Source organism: Saimiri boliviensis, chromosome 13 (assembly GCF_048565385.1).
Source record: "Saimiri boliviensis isolate mSaiBol1 chromosome 13, mSaiBol1.pri, whole genome shotgun sequence".
Lineage (NCBI taxonomy): Eukaryota > Metazoa > Chordata > Mammalia > Primates > Cebidae > Saimiri > Saimiri boliviensis.
Genome location: NC_133461.1, coordinates 76,593,350 through 76,619,536, shown reverse-complemented (window position 1 = coordinate 76,619,536; position 26,187 = coordinate 76,593,350). Strand labels below are relative to the sequence as shown.

Here is a 26,187-nt window from a genome sequence, read left to right as displayed (position 1 = left end):
GCACTAGTCAATCACCAAATGTCATTTGTTTTCCCCTGAACCACAGCAATGTTACATTGCTGTTCTTTTCACTTCCTCCTTGCTTCCCATGAAGGATGAAGAGGCAGCTGCAATTGCTGTTTTGTGTTTTCAAGTTTTCTTTGTAGCTTCTTGTTAAACTGATTCTTGATCTGAGGTTCATTCTGTGGAATATCTAGGGATCTGGTTTTTGGAGCCTGTTCTTTGTAATTTCTTCTAGAGATTTTAGATCCAGATAAAGAGTGGGAAAACACTGATTTTAACTTTCTGGTTTCTGTGCTTGGCTTGGTTTTGTCATTTCTTCTATCTCCACGAGTTTCACCTGTATCTTTTTTTTTTTTTTTTTTTTTGAGACAGAGTTTCGCTCTTGCTACCCAGGCTGGAGTGCAATGGCACGATCTCGGCTCACCCTCCGTCTCCTGGGTTCAAGCAATTCTCCTGCCTCAGCCTCCTGAGTAGCTGGGATCACAGGCACGCGCCATCATGCCCAGCTAATTTTTTGTATTTTTAGTAGAGACGGGGTTTCACCATGTTGACCAGGATGGTCTCGATCTCTTGACCTCGTGATCCACCCACCTCGGCCTCCCAAAGTGCTGGGATTACAGGCTTGAGCCACTGCACCCGGCCGTATCTTCTTTAAGTAACACTTTTTTGAGTGGTTTTTGTTTCTTTTTTCTTTCTTTCTTTCTTTCTTTCTTTTTTTTTTTTTTTTTTTTTTTTTTTTTTTTTTTTTTTGAGACAGAGACTCTCTGTCTCACTCTGTCTCTAGGCGCCAGGCTGGAGTGCAGTGGCATGATATCAGCTCACTGCAACCTCCGCCTCCCGGGTTCAATCAATTCTCCTGCCTCAGCCTCCCGAGTATCTGGGACTACAGGCACTCATCACCATGCCCAGCTAGTTTTTGTATTTTAGGAGAGACGGGGTTCGTGTTGGGCAGGATGGTCTCGATCTCTTAACCTTGTGATCTGCCCGCCTGGGCCTCCCAAAGTGCTGGGATTACAGGTGTGAGCCACCGCGCCTGATGACAACTACTTTCCTACCTTCATGTCCATCTGACTTTCCCAGTGAGGAAGTCATCACCGCTATCGCCATCTTCAGACATGGAAGACTGTTTGTAAAACCTTTCTTCTGTGCTATCATCAAAATACTCCTCCTCTTCACGTAATTCTTCTCTACCATCACTGCTACCACAGAGTGAGCTATCAGATACTTTCCTTTTTTGGTTTGACTTAGTGTTTTCAGTTTGGGGTCAGCAGGTGTCTTCTGGGACTCAAAGGAAACTACAGAATCCTTTCCTGAAGGCTTTGATGGAGAATTTGGAATAGTCACTGCTTTAGGTCCATGTTCTATCTTGCTATTTTTTCCTTTGAAGTAAGTATTGTTTTTTTTTTTTTTTCCAGCATTTTGGTTTCTTTCACTTTTTGCTCACTGATAATAGTTCCTTCATGCTGTAAATTACTTCCATTATCTTTTAAATCCCAAGTGTTCTTAGAATAATTGTCCTTTGAAGCATTCCTTGATGTCTCAACTTCAGCAACATTTTGTCTTGCCTCTTTAAAGGTTTGGACAGCAGCTTGTAGCACGTCTGTCTCTTTCTTCCGAAGAGGATGTACTGCTACTCTGGCAATTGCGCATTCAGTTGCAGTAGAATCTGGCTTTTTGCTGATTTTTTCAAAGTTGATATCATCACCAAGAGCAGATTTAATTACCATATCAGGTTTCAATTTCTTCATGGCATGGATTTCTTCAAGCAATTGTTGTGCCCGTCTTTTCCACAGTGGATCCTCAGTATCCTTTTTTGACTTCAGTCTGCCAACACTCCCGACACGTTTTCGGATAATCAAAACTCGAATTCTCTTCACTTCTTTTCTCATCTTCACGACATCGTTATTGAGGTTCAGAGTTCCTAGCTGAGCCATGGTAGATGGAGGAATATAATCTGCTGCTGCTTGCGTGTAAACTCGCTTTTTTTTTTTTTTTTTTTTTTTTTTTTTTTTTTTTTTTAACTATACATTTATCTTTCATTATTACTGCTTGGGAAGTAGGAAGCAGAGTTATGTATGGAAGAATGACACAAAATTCAGATGTGGGATTTTCCTGTCTTCTCTCTCTCCTCTCTTTCATACATACAAACGCAAACACACATAACACACATACACACATAACATTATCCTAGTTGACCCAGGCATCTCAGATCAACTTCCCCTTTTCATTTGTGATTCCTAAAACTGTAAACCGAAACCTTTTCATATGTAATTGCGGAGACTGTAAAACAAGACCCGTTTCGTATGTAAAACTATAAAACCTAAGATTCTTCCACGTGTAACATCTAAAGTATAAGCCTATATTAAGGCAGAACCTTTCGTTGCTAGGGGAGCTGGGTTTTGGACAGATTACCATCCAAGGCTCCCGGTCATGTAAACCCTCCTTCCTCCTGTATTCCCTGTCTGAGAGATCCGTTTCCTGTGGCCACTCCTGCTACAATAGGTTTGTATAGTCCACTCTATAACTGACTCATAGATTGTGTACTCTCTTGGGCAAAACTTAAAGCAACTGACTATATCTATTATTTCTTCTGTTAAATTCTAGAATCTCTAAACATGCTTTACTTTCAAAGCACTTGACTGAGTCACTACATAAAAATCAAGAATGAAAATGGAAAACACAACAGCAATTAGTAGATCAGGGCAGAGGTTAAAAAAAAAAAGCCACTTTAGGCATGAGCAATCCCAGTAATTTTATTCACTCTTCTTTATTATTTTTAAAACAAATATAGACAATATTAAATTAAGCTCTACATGTTCCAAATAGATGAAAATTTAACATACTCCTAAACTTGTGCAAAATTTCATGTGTACTTACTTAGTCCTTGAACTTACTTCAAAGTAGGTTGGATTTGTATTTTCTTCTTCAATTTAGCTTTCCTAATTCAAATTATACTTTTTCACTTAACATATTTCACAACATATTTAGTCCCTATCACCTCAGGTATATAATCCCTTAGCATGCTTCTGAATAGTTTGGAAACATTACAATCATGTCTTTTTGGTTATTTTTTTATTTTTGTTTTTTAATTTACTTAAGTTTATTATTTATTGTTTTTTTAATTGCATTTTAGGTTTTGGGGTACATGTGAAGAACATGCAAGATTGTTGCATAGGTACACACATGGCAGTGTGGTTTGCTGCCTTCCTCCCCTTCACCTACATCTGGCATTTCTCCCCATGCTATCTCTCCCCAACTCCCCACCCCCAGCTGTCCCTCCCCTATTTCCCCCCAACAGACCCCAGTGTGTGATGCTCCACCGCTTCCTCTGTCCATGTGTTCTCATTGTTCAACATCCACCTATGAGTGAGAACATGTGGTGTTTGATTTTCTGTTCTTGTGTCAGTTTGCTGAGACTGATGGTTTCCAAGTTCATCCATGTCTCTACAAAGGACATGAACTCATCATTTTTGATGGCTGCATAATATTCCATGGTGTATAAGTGCCACATTTTCCCTGTCCAGTCTATCATTGATGGCATTTGGGTTGGTTCCAGGTCTTTGCTATTGTGAACAGTGCTGCAATGAATATACGAGTGCATGTGTCCTTATAGTAGAATGATTTATAATCCTTTGGATATATATCCAGTAATGGGATTGCTGGGTCAAATGGAATTTCTATTTCTAGGTCCTTGAGGAATTGCCACACTGTCTTCCACAATGGTTGAACTAATTTACACTCCCACCAACAGTGTAAAAATATTCCTATTTCTCCACATCCTCTCCAGCATCTGTTGTCTCCAGATTTTTTAATGATCACCATTCTAACTGGCGTGAGATGGTATCTCAATGTAGTTTTGATTTGCATTTCTCTGATGACCAGTGATGATGAGCATTTTCTCATACATTTATTGGCCTCAAGTATGTCTTCTTTTGTAAAGTGTCTGTTCATATCCTTTGCCCACTTTTGAATGGGCTCATTTGTTTTTTTCTTGTAAATCTGTTTTAGTTCTTTGTAGATTCTGGATATCAGCCCTTTGTCAGATGGGTAGACTGCAAAATTATTTTCCCATTCTGTTGGTTGCCGATTCACTCTAATGACTGGTTCTTTTGCTGTGCCTAAGCTGTGGAGTTTGATTAGGTCCCATTTGTCTATTTTGGCTTTTGTTGCCAATGCTTTTGGTGTTTTGATCATGAAGTCTTTGCCTACGCCTATGTCCTGAATGGTTTTGCCTAGATTTTCTTCTAGGGTTTTTATGGTGTTAGGTCTTATGTTCAAGTCTTTAATCCATCTGGAGTTAATTTTAGTGTAAGGTGTCAGGAAGGGGCCCAGTTTCTGCTTTCTGCACATGGCTAGCCAGTTTTCCCAACACCATTTATTAAACAGGGACTCCTTTTCCCATTTCTTGTTTTTGTCAGATTTGTCGAAGATCAGATAGTTGTAGATGTGTTGTGCTTCCTTCAAGGCCTCTGTTCTGTTCCATTGGTTTATATCTCTGTTTTGGTACCAGTACCATGCTGTTTCAATTACTGTAGGCTTGCAGTATAGTTTGAAGTCAGGTATTGTGATGCCTCCTGCTTTGTTCTTTTTGCTTAGAATTGACTTGGCTATGTGGGCTCTCTTTTGGTTCCATATGAAGTTTAAGGTGGTTTTTTCCAGTTCTGTGAAGAAGGTCATTGGTAGCTTGATGGGGATAGCGTTGAATCTGTAAATTACTTTGGGCAGTATGGCCATTTTCACGATATTGATTCTTCCTAACCATAAACATAGAATGTTTCTCCATCTGTTTGTGTCCTCTTTTATTTCGTTGAGCAGTGGCTTGTAGTTCTCCTTGAAGAGGTCCTTTACATTCCTTATTAGTTGTGTTCCTAGGTATTTTATTCTCTTTGCAGCAATTGTGAATGGCAGTTCGTTCTTGATTCGGCTCTCTTTAAGTCTGTTATTGGTGTATAGGAATGCTTGTGATTTTTCCACATTGATTTTATATCCTGAGACTTTGCTGAAGTTGCTTATCAGTTTCAGGAGATTTTGGACTGAGACAATGGGGTCTTCTAGATATACAATCATGTCATCTGCAAATAGTAACAATTTGACCTTCTCCTTTCCTATTTGAATACCCTTTATTTCCATTTTTGGTTAATCATCTGTTTAACAGGGCTAACTCAGTATATCAGTATACATCATCAACAGGAAAACATTAAACTCATGCCAAAAAAGCCATGACCCAACCCTTTGGACTCCAGTAACATGTGGACACTAATAAGGTGATCATAGAAACTCACATGACAAAAATGAAAGAGATCATAAAAAACATACCTGCAAATCTTGGTCAAGCGGTTTCATAATTCCTGTGTGACTATAACCGTAAACTCTAAAATTATTGGGTAAAAAATTTCTGTAAAATAAAGATAAAATGGAAAAATTTGTTTCTGAAAGTTTCATTTTGAAAAGTTGATTTTATTATTATAGATAGGTAGGTCGACATCGAAAGATAAAATAGAAACAGAGAGATATTTCCTGAATGTATGAATTTTGTTCTAAATTTTACTTAAACATCTTAGACTTCACTCTCTCTTTTGTTGCACTGTTTTCCTAGCTGTTTTCCAAACACAACAGGCAAGCTTGGATCTCAGGATATTTGAACTATTTTGTTGGCCCTTCCTGGAAAGTTCTGCAACATAGTTCGTTGTTCTTCATCTACTTCAAGTCTTTGCCTATACATCAATTTCCCATTGAGGCTTACTTTGAAAATTTTATTTAAAATGTCAACTTGTATAATCACCAAAGCCTAGAATTTTTAAAACACACTCTATGTTTGCACTATAGTTTTTGCTCAAGCATATATTACTTTCTCACATTCTTCCCACTCTATTTATTTATTATATAATTGTTAGTCTCATTTGATGTTAATATAAACTCAGAGATTTGTATCTATGTTGTTACTAATACTAATGCACCCCAAGTATTAGTAATGTTTGCCAAAGTTACATAAAAAGTTAAGCTAATCTCTGAAGATCAGAGTATTTTTTTTTTCAAAATTGATGATACAATGTCAAAAAGCTGTATGTAAGTCAAGTAGGATAAAGGGAAATAAAAGTCAAATGTAAATATATCATCAAAAGAAAAAAAAAAGACTAATAAAAACCCAGAGAAACTTTAAAGATCTTTAAAATATCAAGAAAAAAGAATGTTACCTTTGAAGAAACAAATAATACTTAATAAACAAATTAACAAATAATACAGGCACTTCAGCAATAGAAAAGAAAAAAAAGAAGCCAGAAAACAATAGAATGGTGATTTAAAAGGCAAAGGACATCTTTTTCAAAGATATCTTATAATTTATTCCAGCAAAAATTTTATAACAATAGAGTTAAGTTGTTTCATATGAATTTTAGAATTGTTTTTTATTTCCATTTCTGTGAAAACTATCATTAGAATTTTGAGAGGGTTTACCCTGAATCTGTAGATTGCTTTGGGTATTATGGACACTTTAGCAATATTAATTTTTCCAGTTCATGAACATGGCTTATCTATTTATTTGTTATTTTCCTTCGTTTCTTTTAACAATGTTTTATAGTTTTCAGTGTACAGATCTTTTACCCCCTGAGTTAAATTTGTCTAACTAGCCAAAACAATCTTGATCAAAATGAACACAGCTGGAGGCATCATACTACCTGATTTAAACTATAAAACTATGTTATATAGCCATAGTAACCAAAACAGCATGGTACTGGTGTAAAAAATGAATGGAACAATATAGATATAAGCAAAATGAAACAACAGACTAGGGGCAGTGGCTCATGCCTATAATCCTAGTACTTTAGGAGGAGAGGCAGGAAAATCATCTGTGGCCAGGAGTTTGAGACCAACCTGACCAACATGGAGAGACCCTGTCCCTACTAAAAATACAAAATTAGCTGGGTGTGGTGGCACCTGCCTATAATCCCAGCTACTCAGAAGGCTGAGGCAGGGGAATCACTTGAATCAGGGAGGCAGAGGTTGCAGTGAGCCAAGATTGCCCCATTGCACTCCAGCCTGAGCAGTAAGGTAAAACTCTGTCTCAAAACAAACAAACAAACAAAACCCAAAACAAAACAAACAAACAAACAAAAACCACACACATTTACAGTCAGTTGGTGTTTGACAAAATTGTCAAGAAGGCGCAATAGGGAAAGGACAGGCTCTTCAATGAAATCACATGTAGAAAACTGGACACCGACATGCAGAAAAACAAAATTGGATCCTATCACATACCACATTTTAAGAAATAAATAAAACCTCAAAATGGATTAAAATTTAACCATAGTAGCTGCTATGCTAAAATTACTAGAACAAAGCATAGAGGAAATTCTTGACATTGGCCTACGTGATGGTATTTTGGCTATGACTACAAAAACAAAACTAGACAAAAGCTAGACAAATGGGAATGCAGAAAATTTAAAAGCTTCTGTGCAGCAAAGGAAAAAATCAACGCCATGAAGAGACAACCTACAGAATGGGAGGAAAGATTTGCAAACTATACATCTAATAAAGGGTCAAAATCCAAAATGTATAAGGAACACAAACAACTGAATAGCAAAAAAACAAAAATTGAAAATGAGCAAAATACCTAAACAGACTTTCTCAAAAGAAGACATATAAATGGCCAAGAGGTTTATGAAAAACTGCTCATTATCACTAATCATCAGAAAAGGGCATATTAAAGCCACAATGAGATAACACCTTACTCCTGTTTAATTGGCTATTATCAAAAAGACAGAAGATAAGTGTTGGCAAGGATGTGGAGAAAAGGGAACACTTACACAAAGTTAGTGGAAGTGTAAATTAGTACAACAATTAATAATGAGGTCTCTCAAAATGTTAAAAATAGAACTACTGTATGATTCAGCAAAATATGCCAAATTCAGAAAGAAAAATATTACCTGATCTCATTTATATGGAAAGTCTAAGAAATTCAAACTCATAGAAGCAGAGAGTAGAATGGTGGTTTTTAGGAGCTGACAGTGGGAAAATGGGAGATGATGGTTAAAAGGAAGAAAGTTTCAGTTAGAATGAATAAGTTCTAGAGAGCTTTTGTACAAGTTAACTGTAGTTAATAATGTTTTATACTTGAAAATTGCTAAGGGATTAGATCTCAAGTATTCTTAACCACAAATAAAGGTAAGTATTTGAAGTGATTGATATGTTAATTGGCTTCATCCTTTCACAATGAATGCTTATCTAAAAATATGTTGTAAACTGTTAATATATATAACTATTTTCTGTCGATTAGACCTTTATATAGCTGGAGGGGGAAGAATATAATTAAATAAAGATTTAATGACAAATAAAAACACATGCAATTTAAACAAGTAGTCTTATAATAGAAATATATTAATAATTTCTGAGCTATATCAAAATTAGCTCCCGATGGAAGCACCGAAATGTAGGGAGAACTAAAGAGCACCAGAATTGGTAAATTTTGGTTAAATTAAAATGAATACTGACTTTATAAAAAAAATAGTAATACTTCATGGGGATTTAAAAGTATACATGCTTGTGATGTATGAAAAAAATAATGAAGGGGAAGCAGAGGGTAAAGGGAGTTAGAGATTTAAGGATCTAAAAATACATGGTAATTGGTAGGAGGAATAATTTGTAATAGACTCAATTACTCAAGAGTTGATATGTTAGCACAGAGAAACTACTAGAAGAGTAAAAGAATGTATGACAAAGAATTTAATTGAGGGATAATATATAATATAAATTAATAGATTCAATCAAATACAGGCAATTAAGAAAAAAGAGGAATATAAAACAAAATATAAAACAGAAAAAATATAATCATTCTAAAATCACGTGAAAATTCAAACAATCAAGAAGAGTAAGCACACCTTAAAACTGAAGGACAACTCTAGTTACAAACACCTATTACAAAGTCATAGCAATTAAAACATGACATTTGGACAGACAGACAGGGTCTAAGAATGACCATACAAAGAAAGAGAAGAGAACAAAGAATCCAGAGACTTCTTTATATACAATCATTTAATTTATAACAAAGATTACATTACAGTGCAGTGAAAAAAAATCACTTTTTTTATTGGGCTGAGTCCAGCACGGCACAAATAATTGCCAAAGCATCTATGATGAGGAAAAAGGTGAAAAGATTGTCACCTTTTCTTGATAAAGCTATCAAGATTTATTATAAATAGACAACTAGACCAAAAGGTTTAACCAAGAGTCTGGAAACAAATAAAACCATATATAAATGTATAATATATAACCATCCTGACACAGAAGACATTTACAGAAAGAAGATTCATACAGCTCTTGAAACATATGAAAAATCATATATAGAAAAACTAAATTGGTTGTCTACCTTACAGCATATTCAAAAGCCAATTTCTGTTTCAACAAAGACCCGAATGTGAAAGGCAAAACTAAAAATATTTTAGAGGATTATATAAGATTTAGTCACGGCCTTGGAGTAAGAAAGGATTTCTTATACAAGATACAAATATAACTTACCATAATGGAAGAATTATCTTTACCAAATACCGTAAGTGTGTAAACACAGGGAAAGAAAAGGTCAGATTAGAAATATCTTTTGACAAAGAACAGATGTCTTAAACAGGCACTTTACAGGGGAGAAATTCCATATGGCTGACTGCCATATTTAAAAAGTTAGAGAAAGTATTTACAGTTAGAGAAATACACATTAAATTATTTACAGTTAGAGAAATACACATTAAATTATTTAAAGTTAGAGAAATACATATGAAATTACAGTAGTACATAAGTATATAATCATCAGCATTTAAAACTTAAAACGGTAGATCCGACTTTCAAGATGGCCGCCTAAGAACAGCTCAGGACTTCAGCTCCCAGTGAAAGTGCAGAGGGTGAGTGGACGCCGCATTTCCAGACGAACTCTTATTGCCCACAGACCAGGAGATACCCAGGCAGAGGGGTCGCCAGCGTCGCAGTCCCAGCCGGTGCAGCTGTTTTGGCCCCCGCGGGGCTGATTCCGCCCGCGCGGCTGCTGTGACCACTCCCTGTTGCTGCCGTTCTCCGTACAAAAGCCACTGGTCTGGGAGCCCTCTTAGCTGGCGAGCAGAGCCTTGAGACGGCAGAATAGCCCATTCATCTGAAATAGCGAGCCAGGCCAGGAGATTCCTAGGCAAAAAATCCGCCAGGAGCCGGCGCCGCGGTTCGAGCCGACTCCGTGAGTCACAGCACGGGAGATCCCGGCGCCTTTTCAACAAGCGACCGGAACGCGGGGTCGTTCAATTTAAAAGAAAAGACTCGGAGTCAGGGAGCCAGGTGATCAGGCTCGGTTGGTCCCACCCCTCCACCCCCAACAACAACGAAAACAAAAACAGTAATTGGAAACCCTCTGGGTTGAGCCCTTCAAACCAAGCACAGCTGAACCCGGACGGTCCGGCTCCGTGGGGGAGGGGCTTCCGCCATTGCTGAGACTCTCCACCGCTACGGAGGCAGCCTGCCGTTGCCGAGGCAACCCGCCGTTGCCGAGGCAACCTGCCACAACAGAGAGAGTCCGCCATAACAGAGGCGGGGCCACCATTGCCCAGACAGTTCTAACTACGCCCATATAAAAAGGACTACAGGGAAGAGCTCAGGGCAGCTGGGCGGAGCCCACAGCAGCTCAGCAAAGCCCCTGCGGGCAGGCAGAGGCTAGGCGTGCTGCTAGCTGGGCGGGTCCGACCTGAAAAAAAAAAATCAAAAAAGGCAGTAGTGCAACGGAAACTCATAAAGCTCCAACTCCCTGGGACAGAGACAGACAACAGGTGGATAAACCCACAAAAATGGGTAGAAACCAGCGTAAAAAGGATGAAAACTCCCGAAACCAGAACACCTCTCCTCCTAAAAGTGATCACAACTCCTCACCAGCAAGGGAACCAGACCGGATGGAGAAGGAGGGTGATGAAATGACAGAATCAGACTTCAGAAGATGGGTAGTAAGAAACTACAATGAGCTAAAAGAACATGTTCTAACCCATCGCAAAGAAAATAGGAACCTTGAAAAAAGATTGGACGAACTGCTGACGAGAATGGACAGCATAGAGAGGAGAATAAGTGAATTGATGGAGCTGAAAAACGCAACACGAGAACTTTGTGAAGCATGCACAAGCTTCAACAGCCGAATTGACCAAGCAGAAGAAAGGATATCAGAGGTCGAAGACCAACTCAATGAAATAAAAAGAGAAGGCAAGAACAGAGAAAAAAGCGCAAAAAGGAATGAACAAAATCTTCAAGAAATGTGGGACTATGTGAAAAGACCTAATCTACGTCTGATAGGTGTACCTGAATGTGATGAAGAGAATGAATCCAAGCTGGAAAATACTCTTCAGGATATTATCCAGGAAAACTTCCCCAACCTAGCAGGGCAGACCAATATTCAAATCCAGGAAATACAGAGAACACCACAGAGATATTCCTCAAGAAGAGCAACTCCAAGGCACATAATCGTCAGATTCACCAGGGTTGAAATGAAAGAGAAAATGCTAAGGGCAGCCAGAGAGAAAGGTCGGGTTACCCACAAAGGGAAGCCCATTAGACTCACAGCAGATCTCTCAGCAGAAACCCTACAAGCCAGAAGAGACTGGGGGCCAATATTCAACATCCTTAAAGAAAAGAACTTTCAACCCAGAATCTCCTATCCAGCCAAACTAAGCTTCATAAGTGAAGGAAAAATAAAATCCTTTGTGAACAAGCAAGCACTCAGAGATTTCATCACCACCAAACCTGCTCTACAAGAACTCCTGAAAGAGGCTCTACACATATAAAGGAACAACCAGTACCAGCCACTCCAAAAACACACCAAATGGTAAAAAAGCAGCAACACAATCAAGAATCTGCATCAACTAACCAACAAAACAGCCAGGTAGCATCAAAATGACAGCATCAAATTCACACATAACAATACTATCCCTAAATGTCAATGGACTAAATGCCCCAATCAAAAGACACAGACTGGCAAATTGGATAAAAAGCCAAAACCCATCAGTGTGCTGTATCCAGGAAACCCATCTTACATGCAAGGATACACAAAGGCTCAAAATAAAGGGATGGAGGAAGATCTACCAAGCAAATGGAGAGCAAAAAAAGGCAGGAGTTGCAATTCTCATCTCTGATAAAATAGACTTTAAAGCAACAAAGATCAAAAGAGACAAAGAAGGACATTACATAATGGTAAAAGGATCACTGCAACAAGAAGAGCTAACGATCCTAAATATATATGCACCCAATACAGGAGCACCCAGATACATAAGGCAAGTTCTTAATGACTTACAAAGAGACTTAGACTCCCACACAATAATAGTGGGAGACTTTAACACCCCATTGTCAATATTAGACAGATCAACCAGACAGAAAATCAACAAGGATATCCAGGACCTGAACACAGACCTGGAACGAGCAAACCTAATAGACATTTACAGAACTCTCCACCCCAAATCCACAGAATATACATTCTTCTCAGCACCACATCACACCTACTCTAAAATTGACCACATAATTGGCAATAAATCACTCCTCAGCAAATGCAAAAGAACAGAAATCATAACAAACAGTCTCTCAGACCACAGTGCAATCGAGTTAGAACTCAGAATGCAGAAACTAACTCAGAACCGCACAGCTTCATGGAAACTGAACAACTTGCTCTTGAATGTTGACTGGATAAACAATGAAATGAAGGCAGAAATAAAGATGTTCTTCGAAACCAATGAGAACGAAGACACAACATACCAGAATCTCTGGGACACATTTAAAGCAGTCTCTAGAGGAAAATATATAGCAATGAGTGCCCACATGAGAAGAAAGGAGAGATCTAAAATTGACACCCTATCATCAAAATTGAAAGAGCTAGAGGAGCAAGATCAAAAAAACTCAAAACCTAGCAGAAGACAGGAAATAACTAAGATCAGAGCAGAACTGAAGGAAATAGAGACACAAAAAACTCTTCAAAGAATCAATAAATCCAGGAGCTGGTTTTTTGAAAAGATCAACAAAATAGACAGACCACTAGCCAGATTAATAAAAAAGAAAAGAGAGAATAACCAAATTGATGCAATAAAAAACGATAAAGGGGATATCACCACAGATTCCACAGAAATCCAAACCATCATCAGAGATTATTACAAACAACTCTATGCACATAAACTAGTAAACCTGGAAGAAATGGATAAATTCCTGGACACCTGCAACCTCCCAAGCCTAAACCTGGAAGAAGCCGAAACCCTGAATAGACCAATAACATGGTCTGAAGTCGAGGCAGCAATAAAGAGCCTACCACCCAAAAAAAGCCCAGGTCCAGATGGGTTCACAGCTGAATTCTACCAGACATACAAGGAGGAGCTGATACCATTCCTTCTGAAACTATTCCAGACAATCCAAAAAGAGGGAATCCTTCCCAAATCATTTTATGAGACAAACATCATCCTGATACCAAAACCCGGCAGAGACTCAACAAGAAAAGAAAATTTCAGGCCAATATCCATGATGAACATAGATGCAAAAATCTTCAATAAAATACTGGCAAACCGATTGCAACAGCATATCAAAAAGCTCATCCACCATGATCAAGTAGGATTCATCCCGGGGATGCAAGGCTGGTTCAACATACGCAAGTCCATAAACGTAATTCACCACATAAACAGAACCAAAGACAAAAACCACATGATTATCTCGATTGATGCAGAGAAGGCTTTTGACAAAATTCAACAACCCTTTATGCTAAAAACCCTCAATAAACTAGGTATTGACGGAACGTATCTCAAAACAATAAAAGCTATTTACGACAAACCAACAGCCAATATCATACTGAATGGGCAAAAACTGGAAGCATTCCCTTTGAAATCTGGCACTAGACAAGGATGCCCTCTCTCACCACTCCTATTCAATATAGTACTGGAAGTTCTAGCCAGAGCAATCAGGCAAGAAAAAGAAATAAAGGGTATCCAAATTGGAAAGGAGGAAATCAAATTGTCTCTATTTGCAGATGACATGATTGTATATCTGGAAGACCCCATCATCTCAGCCCAAAATCTCCTGAAACTGATAAACAACTTCAGCAAAGTCTCAGGATACAAAATCAACGTGCAAAAATCACAAGCATTCCTATACACCAGTAATAGACTTCAAGAGAGCCAAATCAAGAACGAACTGCCATTCACAATTGCTACAAAGAGAATAAAGTACCTAGGAATACAACTAACAAGGAACGTAAAGGACCTCTTCAAGGAGAACTACAAGCCATTGCTCAACAAAATAAGAGAGGATACAAACAGATGGAGAAACATTCCATGTTCATGGTTAGGAAGAATCAACATCGTGAAAATGGCCATACTGCCCAAAGTAATTTACAGATTCAACGCTATTCCCATCAAGCTACCAATGACCTTCTTCACAGAACTGGAAAAAAACACCTTAAACTTCATATGGAACCAAAAGAGAGCCCGCATAGCCAAGTCAATTCTAAGCAAAAAGAACAAAGCGGGAGGCATCACACTACCGGACTTCAAACTATACTACAAGGCTACAGTAATCAAAACAGCATGGTACTGGTACCAAAACAGAGATATAGACCAATGGAACAGAACAGAGGCCTCACAGGAAATACAACATACCCACAACCATCTGATCTTCGACAAACCTGACAAAAACAAGCAATGGGGAAAGGACTCCCTGTTTAATAAATGGTGTTGGGAAAACTGGCTAGCCATGTGCAGAAAGCAGAAACAGGACCCCTTCCTGACACCTTACACCAAAATTAACTCCAGATGGATTAAAGACTTAAACATCAGACCTAATACCATAAAAACCTTAGAAGAAAATCTAGGCAAAACCATTCAGGACATAGGCGTAGGCAAGGACTTCATGACCAAAACGCCAAAAGCAATGGCAACAAAAGCCAAAATAGACAAATGGGACCTAATCAAACTCCACAGCTTCTGCACGGCAAAAGAAACAGTCAGTAGAGTGAATCGGCAACCAACAGAATGGGAAAAAATTTTTGCAGTCTACCCATCTGACAAGGGGCTGATATCCAGAATTTACAAAGAACTAAAGCAGATCTACAAGAAAAAAACAAACAAGCCCATTCAAAAATGGGCAAAGGATATGAACAGATACTTTACAAAAGAAGACATACAGGAGGCCAACAAACATATGAAAAAATGCTCATCATCAATGGTCATCAGAGAAATGCAAATCAAAACCACACTGAGATACCATCTCACACCAGTTAGAATGGCGATCATTAAAAAATCGGGAAACAACAGATGCTGGAGAGGATGTGGAGAAATAGGAACACTTTTACACTGTTGGTGGGAATGTAAATTAATTCAACCATTGTGGAAGACAGTGTGGCGATTCCTCAAGGACCTAAAAATAGAAATCCCATTTGACCCAGCAATCCCATTACTGGGTATATATCCAAAGGATTATAAATCATTCTACTACAAGGACATGTGCACACGAATGTTCATTGCAGCACTGTTTACAATAGCAAAGACCTGGAACCAACCCAAATGCCCAACGATGATAGACTGGATAGGGAAAATGTGGTACATATACACCATGGAATATTATGCAGCCATCAAAAACGATGAGTTCACATCCTTTATAGGGACATGGATGAACCTGGAAACCATCATTCTCAGCAAACTGACACAAGAGCAGAAAATCAAACACCGTATATTCTCGCTCATAGGCGGGTGTTGAACAATGAGAACACATGGACACAGGGAGGGGAGCACTACACACTGGGGTCTGTTGGGGGGAAATGGGGGAGGGGCGGGGGGTGGGGAGGTGGGAAGAGATAGCATGGGGAGAAATGACAGATACAGGTGAGGGGACGGAAGGCAGCAAAACACACTGCCATGTGTGTACCTATGCAACAATCTTGCATGTTCATCACATGTACCCCAAAACCTAAAATGCAATAAAAAAACAAAACAAACAAACAAAAAAAAAAAAACTTAAAACATCTACCACTATTAATAGAATATATAATTAATGCTTTGGAGAAAATGTATGGTAATTATGAAAATGCATGTAATGTAATCCATCAGTATGCTATTAGTCATATCGCCTATAAAATCTTATGCATATTTCCAAAAGAATATATATTTTAACATTACCAAACTAGACAGAAACAAAATGTTCAAAATACGATGAAAAAATTGTTGTATAATCATGAAATTGGATGTTATACAGTAATAAAAATGAATACATTGGAATTAATTGCAAAAACATTGAAAAATCTCACAAACATTATTTTAAGTGACTAAAACTAGAAAAATAATCATAATTCATTTATTTAGAGTTAGAAAACAGACAAAAAGAAGCCACATTAACTAGGATAATAAATTCTGTAATGACGTATTTTCCTCTGGGTACACACCCAGGCGTGGAATTACTGGATCAAATGATAGGTCTACTTTCTTGGAAATCACAGCTAAAGAACTTATTCATGTAACCAAACACCACCTGTTCCCAAAAAACTATTGGAAAAAAATTTTTTTTAAGAAAAGGATACATAAAACAACTAAAATGGCCAAGGAAAAAAAAGATAAATAAATTCTAAATAAAATCAAGGAAGAGGGTATCACAACAATCCAGAAAAGCAGTAAGAAGGACTGAGGGGCTGTTATAGGAAATAACAAATATACAACATCTTGAGTGCATTCAATGTATATTTAAAGTCAGAAGGTTACATAAATGCTCACTTCATGACACTTATCTAACTGTATAAACATGTTTTGTTTTTAATTTATGCCAATTTTATTATACAATGAACATTAAAAAATTAAAGAGAATTCAAAGTGATTCTTATGACAGAGGAACCTATTTTCCTGTTTCCATCACTACTCTTGATATTGACATAATAATAAACAATCATTTTCAAATACAGGGCTCCACTATAATAAACTGGCCCACAGGTTAAATCCAGCTGATAGATTGTTTTTGAAAATAAAGTGGTATTACAAAATAGCCACACCCATCATTTGCATATTGTTTATGGCGCTTTTACAACAGAAAAGTGGATTAATTGCGAGAGACTATATAGAGCTCAAAGTCGAAAATATTTACTATCTCCTCTTTGCCAAAAAAGTTTCCTGATTCCATTATATTCTAGGGTTAATGGGAATGATCAAAGCAATAGAAACAAAGACTGGTACCACAGCTGAAAGAGTGAGCAGGTGAAGCTGTGAAAAGCAAGACAGAATCTGGATCAGAATCATGTCTTAAGAATAGATGGTTTAATGTCCTCTGGTCATTAGCATGAAAACACATTATTTGAGCCAATAGTCCCCAGCCTCAGAATACACTGATGCAAGCCTTAAATAAAAGGAATAGAGCTAGAAATTTCCTCTGCAAGTTGCTAACAAACACACATAAAAAATCAAAACTTGTTTCTGTCATCTTAGTGTTTGTTTCATCCCAAAATTTATATTTTGAAACCTAATCACCAATGTGGTGGTTTTAGGAGGTGGAACTTTAGGGAGATGATCAGGTCACAAGGCTGGAGCCATTCTGAATGGGATTGCTCTCCTTATAAAAAAAAGGCCTCAAAGAGTTGACCTGCTCCTTCCACCATGTGAGGGCACAGCATTGAAGGAACCATTTATGAGCCAGGAAATGATCTTTCACAGAACACTGAATCTGCCAGTGCCTTGATCTTGGGCTTTCCAGCCTCTAGAACTGTAAGAAATAAATCTTTGTTGTTTATAAGCTACCTAGTCTACGGTATTAATATTTCGTTATAGCAGCCCAAACAGACTAAGACACCTGCTGTACACAGACCCTGGACAAAAGGATATTACTCAATACTGACCAAGGCAAAAATAGCATCACATGCAAAAATGAAAATCCTAAACTGTGTCTCAGGCAGATGTGAAATGGATTCCAAACAGCCCTGTTATTACTGAAACCCTGAGCTGATAAAGCATGTAAATTTTTGACCCAGTTAATTGTCATAGCAGGAAACACGCAGAAGCATCCACAAAACCACCCTCAAAGAGATGTCTCCACAACACAAAAACGATTAGAGGATGATGGAAGATAAGGTTCATTCAAAAAAGTTCATCAATGATGATTTCAAACATATGGAAAAGTCCAAAACTTGCAAATTTGGAGAAATCCTGTAGAAAAATACCAATAATCAGGTAAACTACAAAACTTAAGAATAAAGGTTGTAATGTTAAAACAGATAAAAAACAGAGATAAAATCCATAAAAGATTTACAAAACATAAATGTGTCAATTTGTGTAGAAATCCTAAAAATATAGTCATTGAAAAAATTCTTGAAGAGACCAGACATACGTAGAGAAGTGGAAATTGCCCAGAATAAAGCACACAATCAGTAATAACAAGAAATGTGAATGAGTACATAGAAATATGTGATAGCTAAGTGAGTCAAAAATTGCTGACTTTGGAGAACAAAATAATGATTCACTAAAATTTATGTTAAGGGGCCCCAATGTATATCCAACAGCATTCCAGGAAAAGTTAGCAGAGTGAGAAAAAAGAAGAGTTAAACTTAAAAATTGACAAGAGTCTCCAGGATCGAAGCAAGGATGTTAACTCTCAAATTGAAAATTCAAAGTCCTTTGAGATATAAAGAAAAAGAAATCAATGACTAACATGTCATAGACAAACCACAGCACCTTAAAAGAAACCAGAAGTACTCATCGGTCTTGGTGTTACTCTAAATATCCTATTAACCTAGATCTCTCCTCAAGTTTCTCAAGAACACAGTGTGCAATGTGACAAAACTGATTACTGGTGTTCTTATTTTGCATATTTGAAAGCTCTTGGAGATGGACATGTTGCCAGGAAAAGGTACAGTTTGGAGCTAGCTCTGCACACAGTCCAGGCCGCCTTGTCTTTTGAAAGTAAATGTCATATCACCCTGAATATCTATAAACTGCTGGCCGTATCTGAAACTAACTAGTTACCAAGATACCCTGGGTAGGAACTGGCAGGGCTTGAGGGAGACCGCTAGCAATGGTCACCAAAGGCTACAGTACTCCACCGGGGGGCTACCCAACAAGGCTTTATGTTGTCCCATCCCATAATATTATACCCTTTATTCTCATCTGATGCAGATAAAATGTAAAAACAGTGAAAACTTTGAATTTTACTTTTGTTATAGATTTGGTCATTCATTTCTAAAATGAGTTGTAACATTCTATTTATTGCTACTTTGTTGATATTTTACAATAATGTTTTGGATGTTTTTGAGCCAAGAGTTTTTCTGCAATTGCTCCTGAATTTACAAATATCGTGATTCTGTGATTAAGGCTTTGTAATTACATTCTAATTTTATTGTGCTAGTCACTTAGAATGTGGTTACTGTTCGAAAGATATTTTAGTATGTGATTTTTTTCCTTAAGTACCTTTTCATCACTTGCGTGCAAGAAAATAACCACATTATTTGTATGGTATGTGATTCATCCATTACATCACCATAAATTGTACTGTATGTTTTATACTTTTTTTCTAATGGAAAAAAGAGTTTGAGAAATCTACTGTTACAGTTATATTTTAATTCAGGTATTCTTATATATCTAATTACACTTTACATAATTTTGATCTATATTAAACATTTATAAATACTGTATCTGTGATGCAGAAAGTAATTTCACAGGATGCTTTCCTACTGATCCCTAATTTGCTCTCAGTCTCACCACTTGGTATTCTAAAGTCACACCTATTGGTGAGATCATCTGAGTTTGCTCTATGTACTTCTTCCAGAAGGCAGCACTTCTTTTTCTTCAGAAAAAAGTAATTCTGAGTTTTATTTTCATGTTATTTCTTCAAACTAGGACCATCCATCTTATAAATAGAAAACATTTTCTGAAATTTATGATGTATAAAAATATTGCAGCTATGAATTCTAAAACGGATACAAAGAAAATTGATAAAATAATGATGATTACCTACTTTTGCATTAAATTCACAGTATATGGTTTCCCTTCAATTACAATTTTGTAGAATATCTGGCAGGAGAATACATTGAAAATGCAAAGAAAATAAGAAAAATGTTAGAAAGGATATATATCATTTTGCAGTAATGATAATTACATTCTAAAACACATTCATAAAATAAAAAAAAAAGAATGCTGATTTATCTTAATGGCATTTGACATTATAACTCTAAATTTCATAATCAAAATAATGAATAAAATAATTTATATACCTCCTTATTTGTTCATTTTGAAATGTGTATGTTGATTTTACATCCTGCAGCTTCATTTAATTCATCTTTTTGATCTCACAGTTTTTTGGTGGAGTCTGGGGTTTTCTATATATAGGATCATGTCATGTGCTAACAAAGATAATTTTATTTCCTACTGATTTTGGATACCATTTATATCTTTTTCTCTGCCCTCAATAATTAGTACTATCAGTACTATGTTGAGAGTGGGAATTCTCGTCTTGCACCACATCTTAAAGAAAAAGCTTTTAGTTCCTTTCCACTAGCTATGATGTTAACTATGAGTTTTTCATAACTGGCCTTAATTATATTCAGGTACCTTCCTTTTAAACTGTTAAAAGTTTTTAACCAAGAAAGGATGTTAAGTCTTTATGGAATTATCTTTTGGGATCTCCTGGTGTTTTCATATCCACATGCATCTATGCTCAGATTCCTTGTTCTTACAAGGACATCAGTATTAGAACCCATTCTATTCTAGTAAGCTCATTTTAATTTTATTACCTCTTTATAGACTCTGCCTCCAAATATACTTATATTCTGAGGTACCAGGGGTTAGAACTTCAACAAATAAACTCTGCTTTGGATTTGGCACACCTGTTCTGAAGACTCAACTTTTTAAAGTCATTTCTCTGTTAAAATGTTTCTACTATTACCTCTTCTTCTCATCCCGCAATTTCAGGAATGCCAATTTCTCTATGCTTAAGCTTCTAATTCTTACCTTTTCTCTTAGTCTTTCATATGTTGCATTTTGTCTCTGCAGTTCTCTCTGTTCTACTCTTAATTCCTGACTTTTACATTTTCCACTTTTGGAAATTATATTCAGTTATTTTGAAAAATCTAGTATTTTTAGGTTGAATATTCTTTTGATTTTTAGTCTTTACTAGTTGTAATAATTTAAAACGTACGTTGTTTCATATTATGTTTGTAGTATTTGTTGAATTAATAAGCATAGCAGCCTCATTGAGTTAAAAAATACTATTAATGCATTACTTTGGAACTGGCACTATTCCAGGCAAGAATAATACAGACATTAACAAAACAGACCATTTTTTTCCCTCATGAACTTGACAGTTGAAAATGGGCATTTATTTTTTACTTTACTTATTGCAAATCACTGTAACAATCAAGTTATTCTTGTTTGAAGATATTTCTCTCCAGAGATTCTCTGCTTATTTTCTAATATAATTAACATCTCCATAATACTTTTACATTAAAAAGCTTTCATAAAATATTGTTAAAAACCTCACTGTTGGCTGGGCGCGGTGGCTCACGCCTATAATCCCAGCACTTTGGGAGGCCGAGGTGGGTGGATCCTGAGGTCAAGAAATCGAGACCATCCTGGTCAACTTGGTGAAACCTTGTCTCCACTAAAAATACAAAAAATTAGCTGGGCATGGTGGCATGCGCCTGTAGTCCCAGCTACTCGGGAGGCTGAGGCAGGAGAATTGCTTGAACCCAGGAGGTGGAGGTTGCGGTGAGCTGAGATGGTGCCATTGCACTCCAGCCTGGGTAACAAGAGTGAAACTCTGTCTAAAATAAATAAATAAATAAATAAATAAATAAATAAATAAATAAATACCCTCACTGCTTTCTTTCTATTTAAATGATTTATTAATAGATAGGTATTACTTTAAAAATAATTTATATAACCTCTAAAACTATAATGGCTGTATTAGGATGACAAACGGAGATTTGCTAAGGAAATGTTTGCATTTAAATTACTAGAACATCTGCCACTAAACCAAAAAAAAGAAAAAAAAAAAAAGATTGATGCCTCAAGAAACACATTCCACTTCAGAAATGGATTCTAGAACTTAGTGAAAATGACAAGAAGCTTTTATATTAGAATTTAAAAAAGATAATAATTCTGAACTAAAATAATCTAAAACAGCTTGAAAGGAACAGTCCTAATTATTAACATAGTTGCAATCAGGGCTAAAAAATCATTAATATAACATATCATTAATCTAAGTGATCATCCCATCCCATATAAGCCACCCAAGGCTTACTTAACACCAATGACAAAAAAAATTCCTCCAAATACAGATAGAATGGTGAGTGAGAACAGAATCTCTAGGATGATCAAGCCAACGATTATTCAAAGACATCGGAGAGGGAGACAGGTTCAGAAAATGAACTTGGGGTTTTTCTATCCAGCATCACTGCACCATTATTTCTGTGAAATATTGTTGTTCCTGGTTCGTTTTCAAAAGGGCTTTTCCATCCAGGGAAAATTGAGCATAAATATAAAATTCACCGGGTGTGCATGAATAAAAAATGGCAGATTAACTTCTTAGAAACAAAATATTTACATCATTATTTTTATTATTATTTTGAGAAGGAGTCTCCCTCTGTCAGCCAGACTGGAGTGCAGTATTGTGATCTCGGATCACATCAACCTCCACCTCCTGGGTTCAAGTGATTCTTCTGCCTCAGCCTCTGGAGTAGCTGGGATTACAGGCGTGCACCACCATGCCCGGTATTTTTAGTAGAGATGGGATTTCACTATATTGGCCAGGCTAGTCTCGAACTCCTGATCTCGTGATCTGCCTGCCTCAGCCTCCCAACATGCTTGGGTTACAGGTGTGAGCCACGGCGTCCGGCCATGACTTTTAATTAGTAAATAATGTTAGTGATTCATTACCTGTGATTCGATTCCTTCCTTTTTTATTGACCGTATTTTTTCTGGAACTGTAATTTGCACAGGTAGATTACCAAAATCTGCAGGGTGCAAAATGTTTTATTAGAGCACTACCCATCATCTCAGAGCTTGTTTTATGAGCTTTTCATCTAAATCTTTAGTCTCTATTTTATATGCTGCCTCTCATTTTTATTACCTTTTGAAATAACCTCAGTTCCCATTCCTTCTAAAATTACAAGGAGATTTTGTTTATGCTTGTTTGATTGTTTATTTTTTAAAAAAGAAGTAGGTATACTTCTTTAGGATTATTACCCTGTAGGTGGGATCTGGTAATCTTGGGTCAATAGGTTCAAACCCTTCAGGATAAATAAACTCACTCTGGATCCTTCGACTAGAGAGTACAAAAGTTGGGTCTCAACCTTTACTCTCGTGAAAAATGCAAAGCATGATCTGAAACTACAATTCTGCAGCATTCACTTAAGGCCTGGCACCTCCCATCTTTCCTAGGTTTCCAGACATGTGAGAAAGCCCTTATCCCATGTGAATTTTGGTTGGGGAAGGCGGCAATGTCGGGGTGAGCTCAGAGCTGCAGAGTTGGAAACCCCACAGGAAAGCAACCTCCCAAGGATGTCCAGTGCAACCCGGAGGCGAAGGGAGAGTACCGCTGAGGGTCCCAACATGTCAGAGGAGGGACTTTTTTTCTGCTTACTACCTTCCATCCGCAGCCCGCCGAGCCCGCTGAGCAGCAACAAGACTCGCCACATGGCTGGAAGTCCTGGGTCCCCGCCGGAATAATGGCAGTTGGTGGTTACAGGGCAGTTGGGAGCGCGAGATGACGCCCCAGCCACGCAGCCTGCAAGAAGCAGGCGTCTGGGAGAGCCCAGGTGGGCAAGGCTGGGCGCGCTGAGCCGTGGAACCTGCGAGGCCCCGGGCCCTCTCCTGCAGGACAAGGACGCCACTGGACGTGACACCTAATTAAGGCAACAACAACAAAATCACTTCCAACAGCCGAGGAACAGGAAGCTTCATAAACATTTCTTGAGTAAAATTTTAATCGAACACGTATAAACATGTTTATAGTCAGTCATAGGGTCGCAGATTAATTAATATTAAAGTGAAAAAAAGTGTAATTAGTACCACGACGAAGAAATGAAAAAGAATCACCCAAATCCCCAGATGCCCACGTCACGACCGTGACTTCTAACAACCGAAGATTAGTTTTATCTGTTTTTGAACTTTTCGTAAATAGAAGCAATTACCATGTACTCTCTCATGTTTGGGTTCTTTTAGTAGGATGATTGCAAGGTTCATGCAAAGCAGTAGTTCTGTTTTATCCTCGTTGGTGTATATTACAAATTCAATAAATATAACACAATTTGTTTTTCCATTTTACTATTAGTGAATATTTGATTTGTTTATTGTTCCAGCTATTAAAAATAATATTTAGCTATAAACGTTCTTCTACATGGCTTTTGGTGTAATAACTAAGGATTTTTACTGGGTATATTTCTAGAGTGAAGTTGCTGGATCACAGTGTACGTGTTGGTAGATGCTTCCAACAAGTTTTCCAAGACTGTACTGATTTATACACTTCCCACCAGAAGTGTATGAAAATTCCACGTCCTCCATATCAGTGCCTGCACCTGTTTTCCTCCCCTCTCTGTCCTTCATTTTAGTCTTTTCGGTTTCAATTTGCATTTTCATGGTGGTTAATGAACTTTAGCACAATTTTATCTGTTTATTGCCATTTCATATAGCTTCTTTGGTAAATACCTTTTTGAGACTTCGGTCCATTTTCTAATTGGGTTGCCTTGTCTCTTTCTTATTGTATGTATGTTGATTCATTAAAGATACGATTTTTATGTTGGATATAATGATTGCAAATAACTTGTATACCGGGGCTTGTTTTTTCACTTTTAATAGATTTTTGTAGATACAAATGTCTTATTCAGAAATTTTATTTTATTTCAAATGTAATGAGGTTTTTCAATAGTACGTATTTTATCACAGATGTTGAATTTTATCAAATGCATTTTTCTGCATAAATGGTGTGATCATATAGTTTTCTCCATTTTTTGTTAATATAATAAAAGTACTGATTTTTCAGTGTTAAAACAAACTTGCATTTCTGGCATATAGCATATTTGGCCATCATGTATCACTCTTGTATATTTTGCTGGTTTGATTTTCTAGTATTTTGTTTTGCATTTTTGTATTCATATTAGTAAAGATATTTCTCTGTAATGTTCTTTCAATGTAATGAACTTGCCAATTTTTGTATCAGAGACATGTTGCTCTCATAAAAGAAATTAAGAAACGTTGCCTCTTTCCTTACTCTTTGAAATAGTGTAATGCTGTGAATATTTATTCTTTTAATGTTTCTTAGCATTTGGAAATGGAGTGATTATGACCTGGAGTTTTCTTTGTGAGATTTGTTTACTTGTTTATCTAATTTCTTTAAAACTTTCAGATTATTTTTATTTTTGTGTTGGTTTAAGAAAGTTATGTTTCTTATGGAATCTGTCTGTTTCTTCAGACTTACTAAGTTATTGACAAAAGTTATAATACCTTCCTCTCTTCTATCAACCTTTTAAGGTGTATAGCAGCTGCAGACATATCCCTTCTTTCATTCTCACTATTGATAATTTGTGACATTTCTCTTTATGTGGGGTAAACAGTCCTTGGAATTTATGATTTTCATTAAGTTTTACAGAACTCAGTTTTGGATTCCTTTACTTTTTTCTGTTTTATGCTTTCTGCTTTGTTGATTCTTATTCTTGTGTTCTTTTCCTTTTTTGTTCTTTGGGCATAATGTTCTTTTTCTAGTTTCTGGGATTGGAAGTTTATATTATTTACTTTAAGTGTTTCTTCTTTGTAACCTCTGCTTTTAAAAGGATAAATTTCCACCTATTTCCAATTTTCTATCTGTTCACTACTTTAACTTCACCAATGTATTCTTATGCTTGATTTTGATATACTTTATTTTCAGTAATATTCAATTCTAAATGTTTTCTAATTTCCATCATGATTTCTTTTTGCCCACATGTTTAGTGGTGTTAAATTCCACATATTTGAGCATGTCTTAATTACTTTTTTATTAATGTCTAACTTAATTCCATTGTGATCATAGACTGTATTCTGAATGATTTCAAGCCACTGCAATTCACTAAGAAAAGATTCATTAGCCATTAGATGGCTCCTTACATTGAATGTTCCAAACTTTAAAAGAATGCAAATGTTAAAAGAATGCAGACTATTTAGTTGTGGATAATATTATTCTTTAAACGTCAACTAGATCAAATTGGATAATACATTT

The 26,187-nt window shown here is 36.8% G+C and overlaps 1 protein-coding gene and 1 pseudogene across 4 annotated transcripts in view; both read right to left on the bottom strand.

Moving 5' to 3' along the window:
• ADAM2 (ADAM metallopeptidase domain 2) overlaps positions 1-23,635 on the bottom strand; it is a 76,051-nt gene extending 52,416 nt beyond the window's left edge. For all 4 annotated transcript variants that reach the window (XM_039463385.2, XM_074384268.1, XM_074384267.1 and 1 more), the window contains exons 1-4: positions 23,581-23,635; positions 22,875-22,951; positions 19,957-20,012; positions 5,320-5,398 (exon numbers count right to left, since the gene is read on the bottom strand). In XM_039463385.2, coding sequence (XP_039319319.1) covers positions 5,320-5,398; positions 19,957-20,012; positions 22,875-22,951; positions 23,581-23,635 — 267 coding nt within the window. The remainder of the gene's footprint in view (positions 1-5,319; positions 5,399-19,956; positions 20,013-22,874; positions 22,952-23,580) is intronic.
• LOC104649987 (serum response factor-binding protein 1 pseudogene) lies at positions 12-1,937 on the bottom strand (annotated as a pseudogene).
• Positions 23,636-26,187: the final 2,552 nt, after the last annotated feature.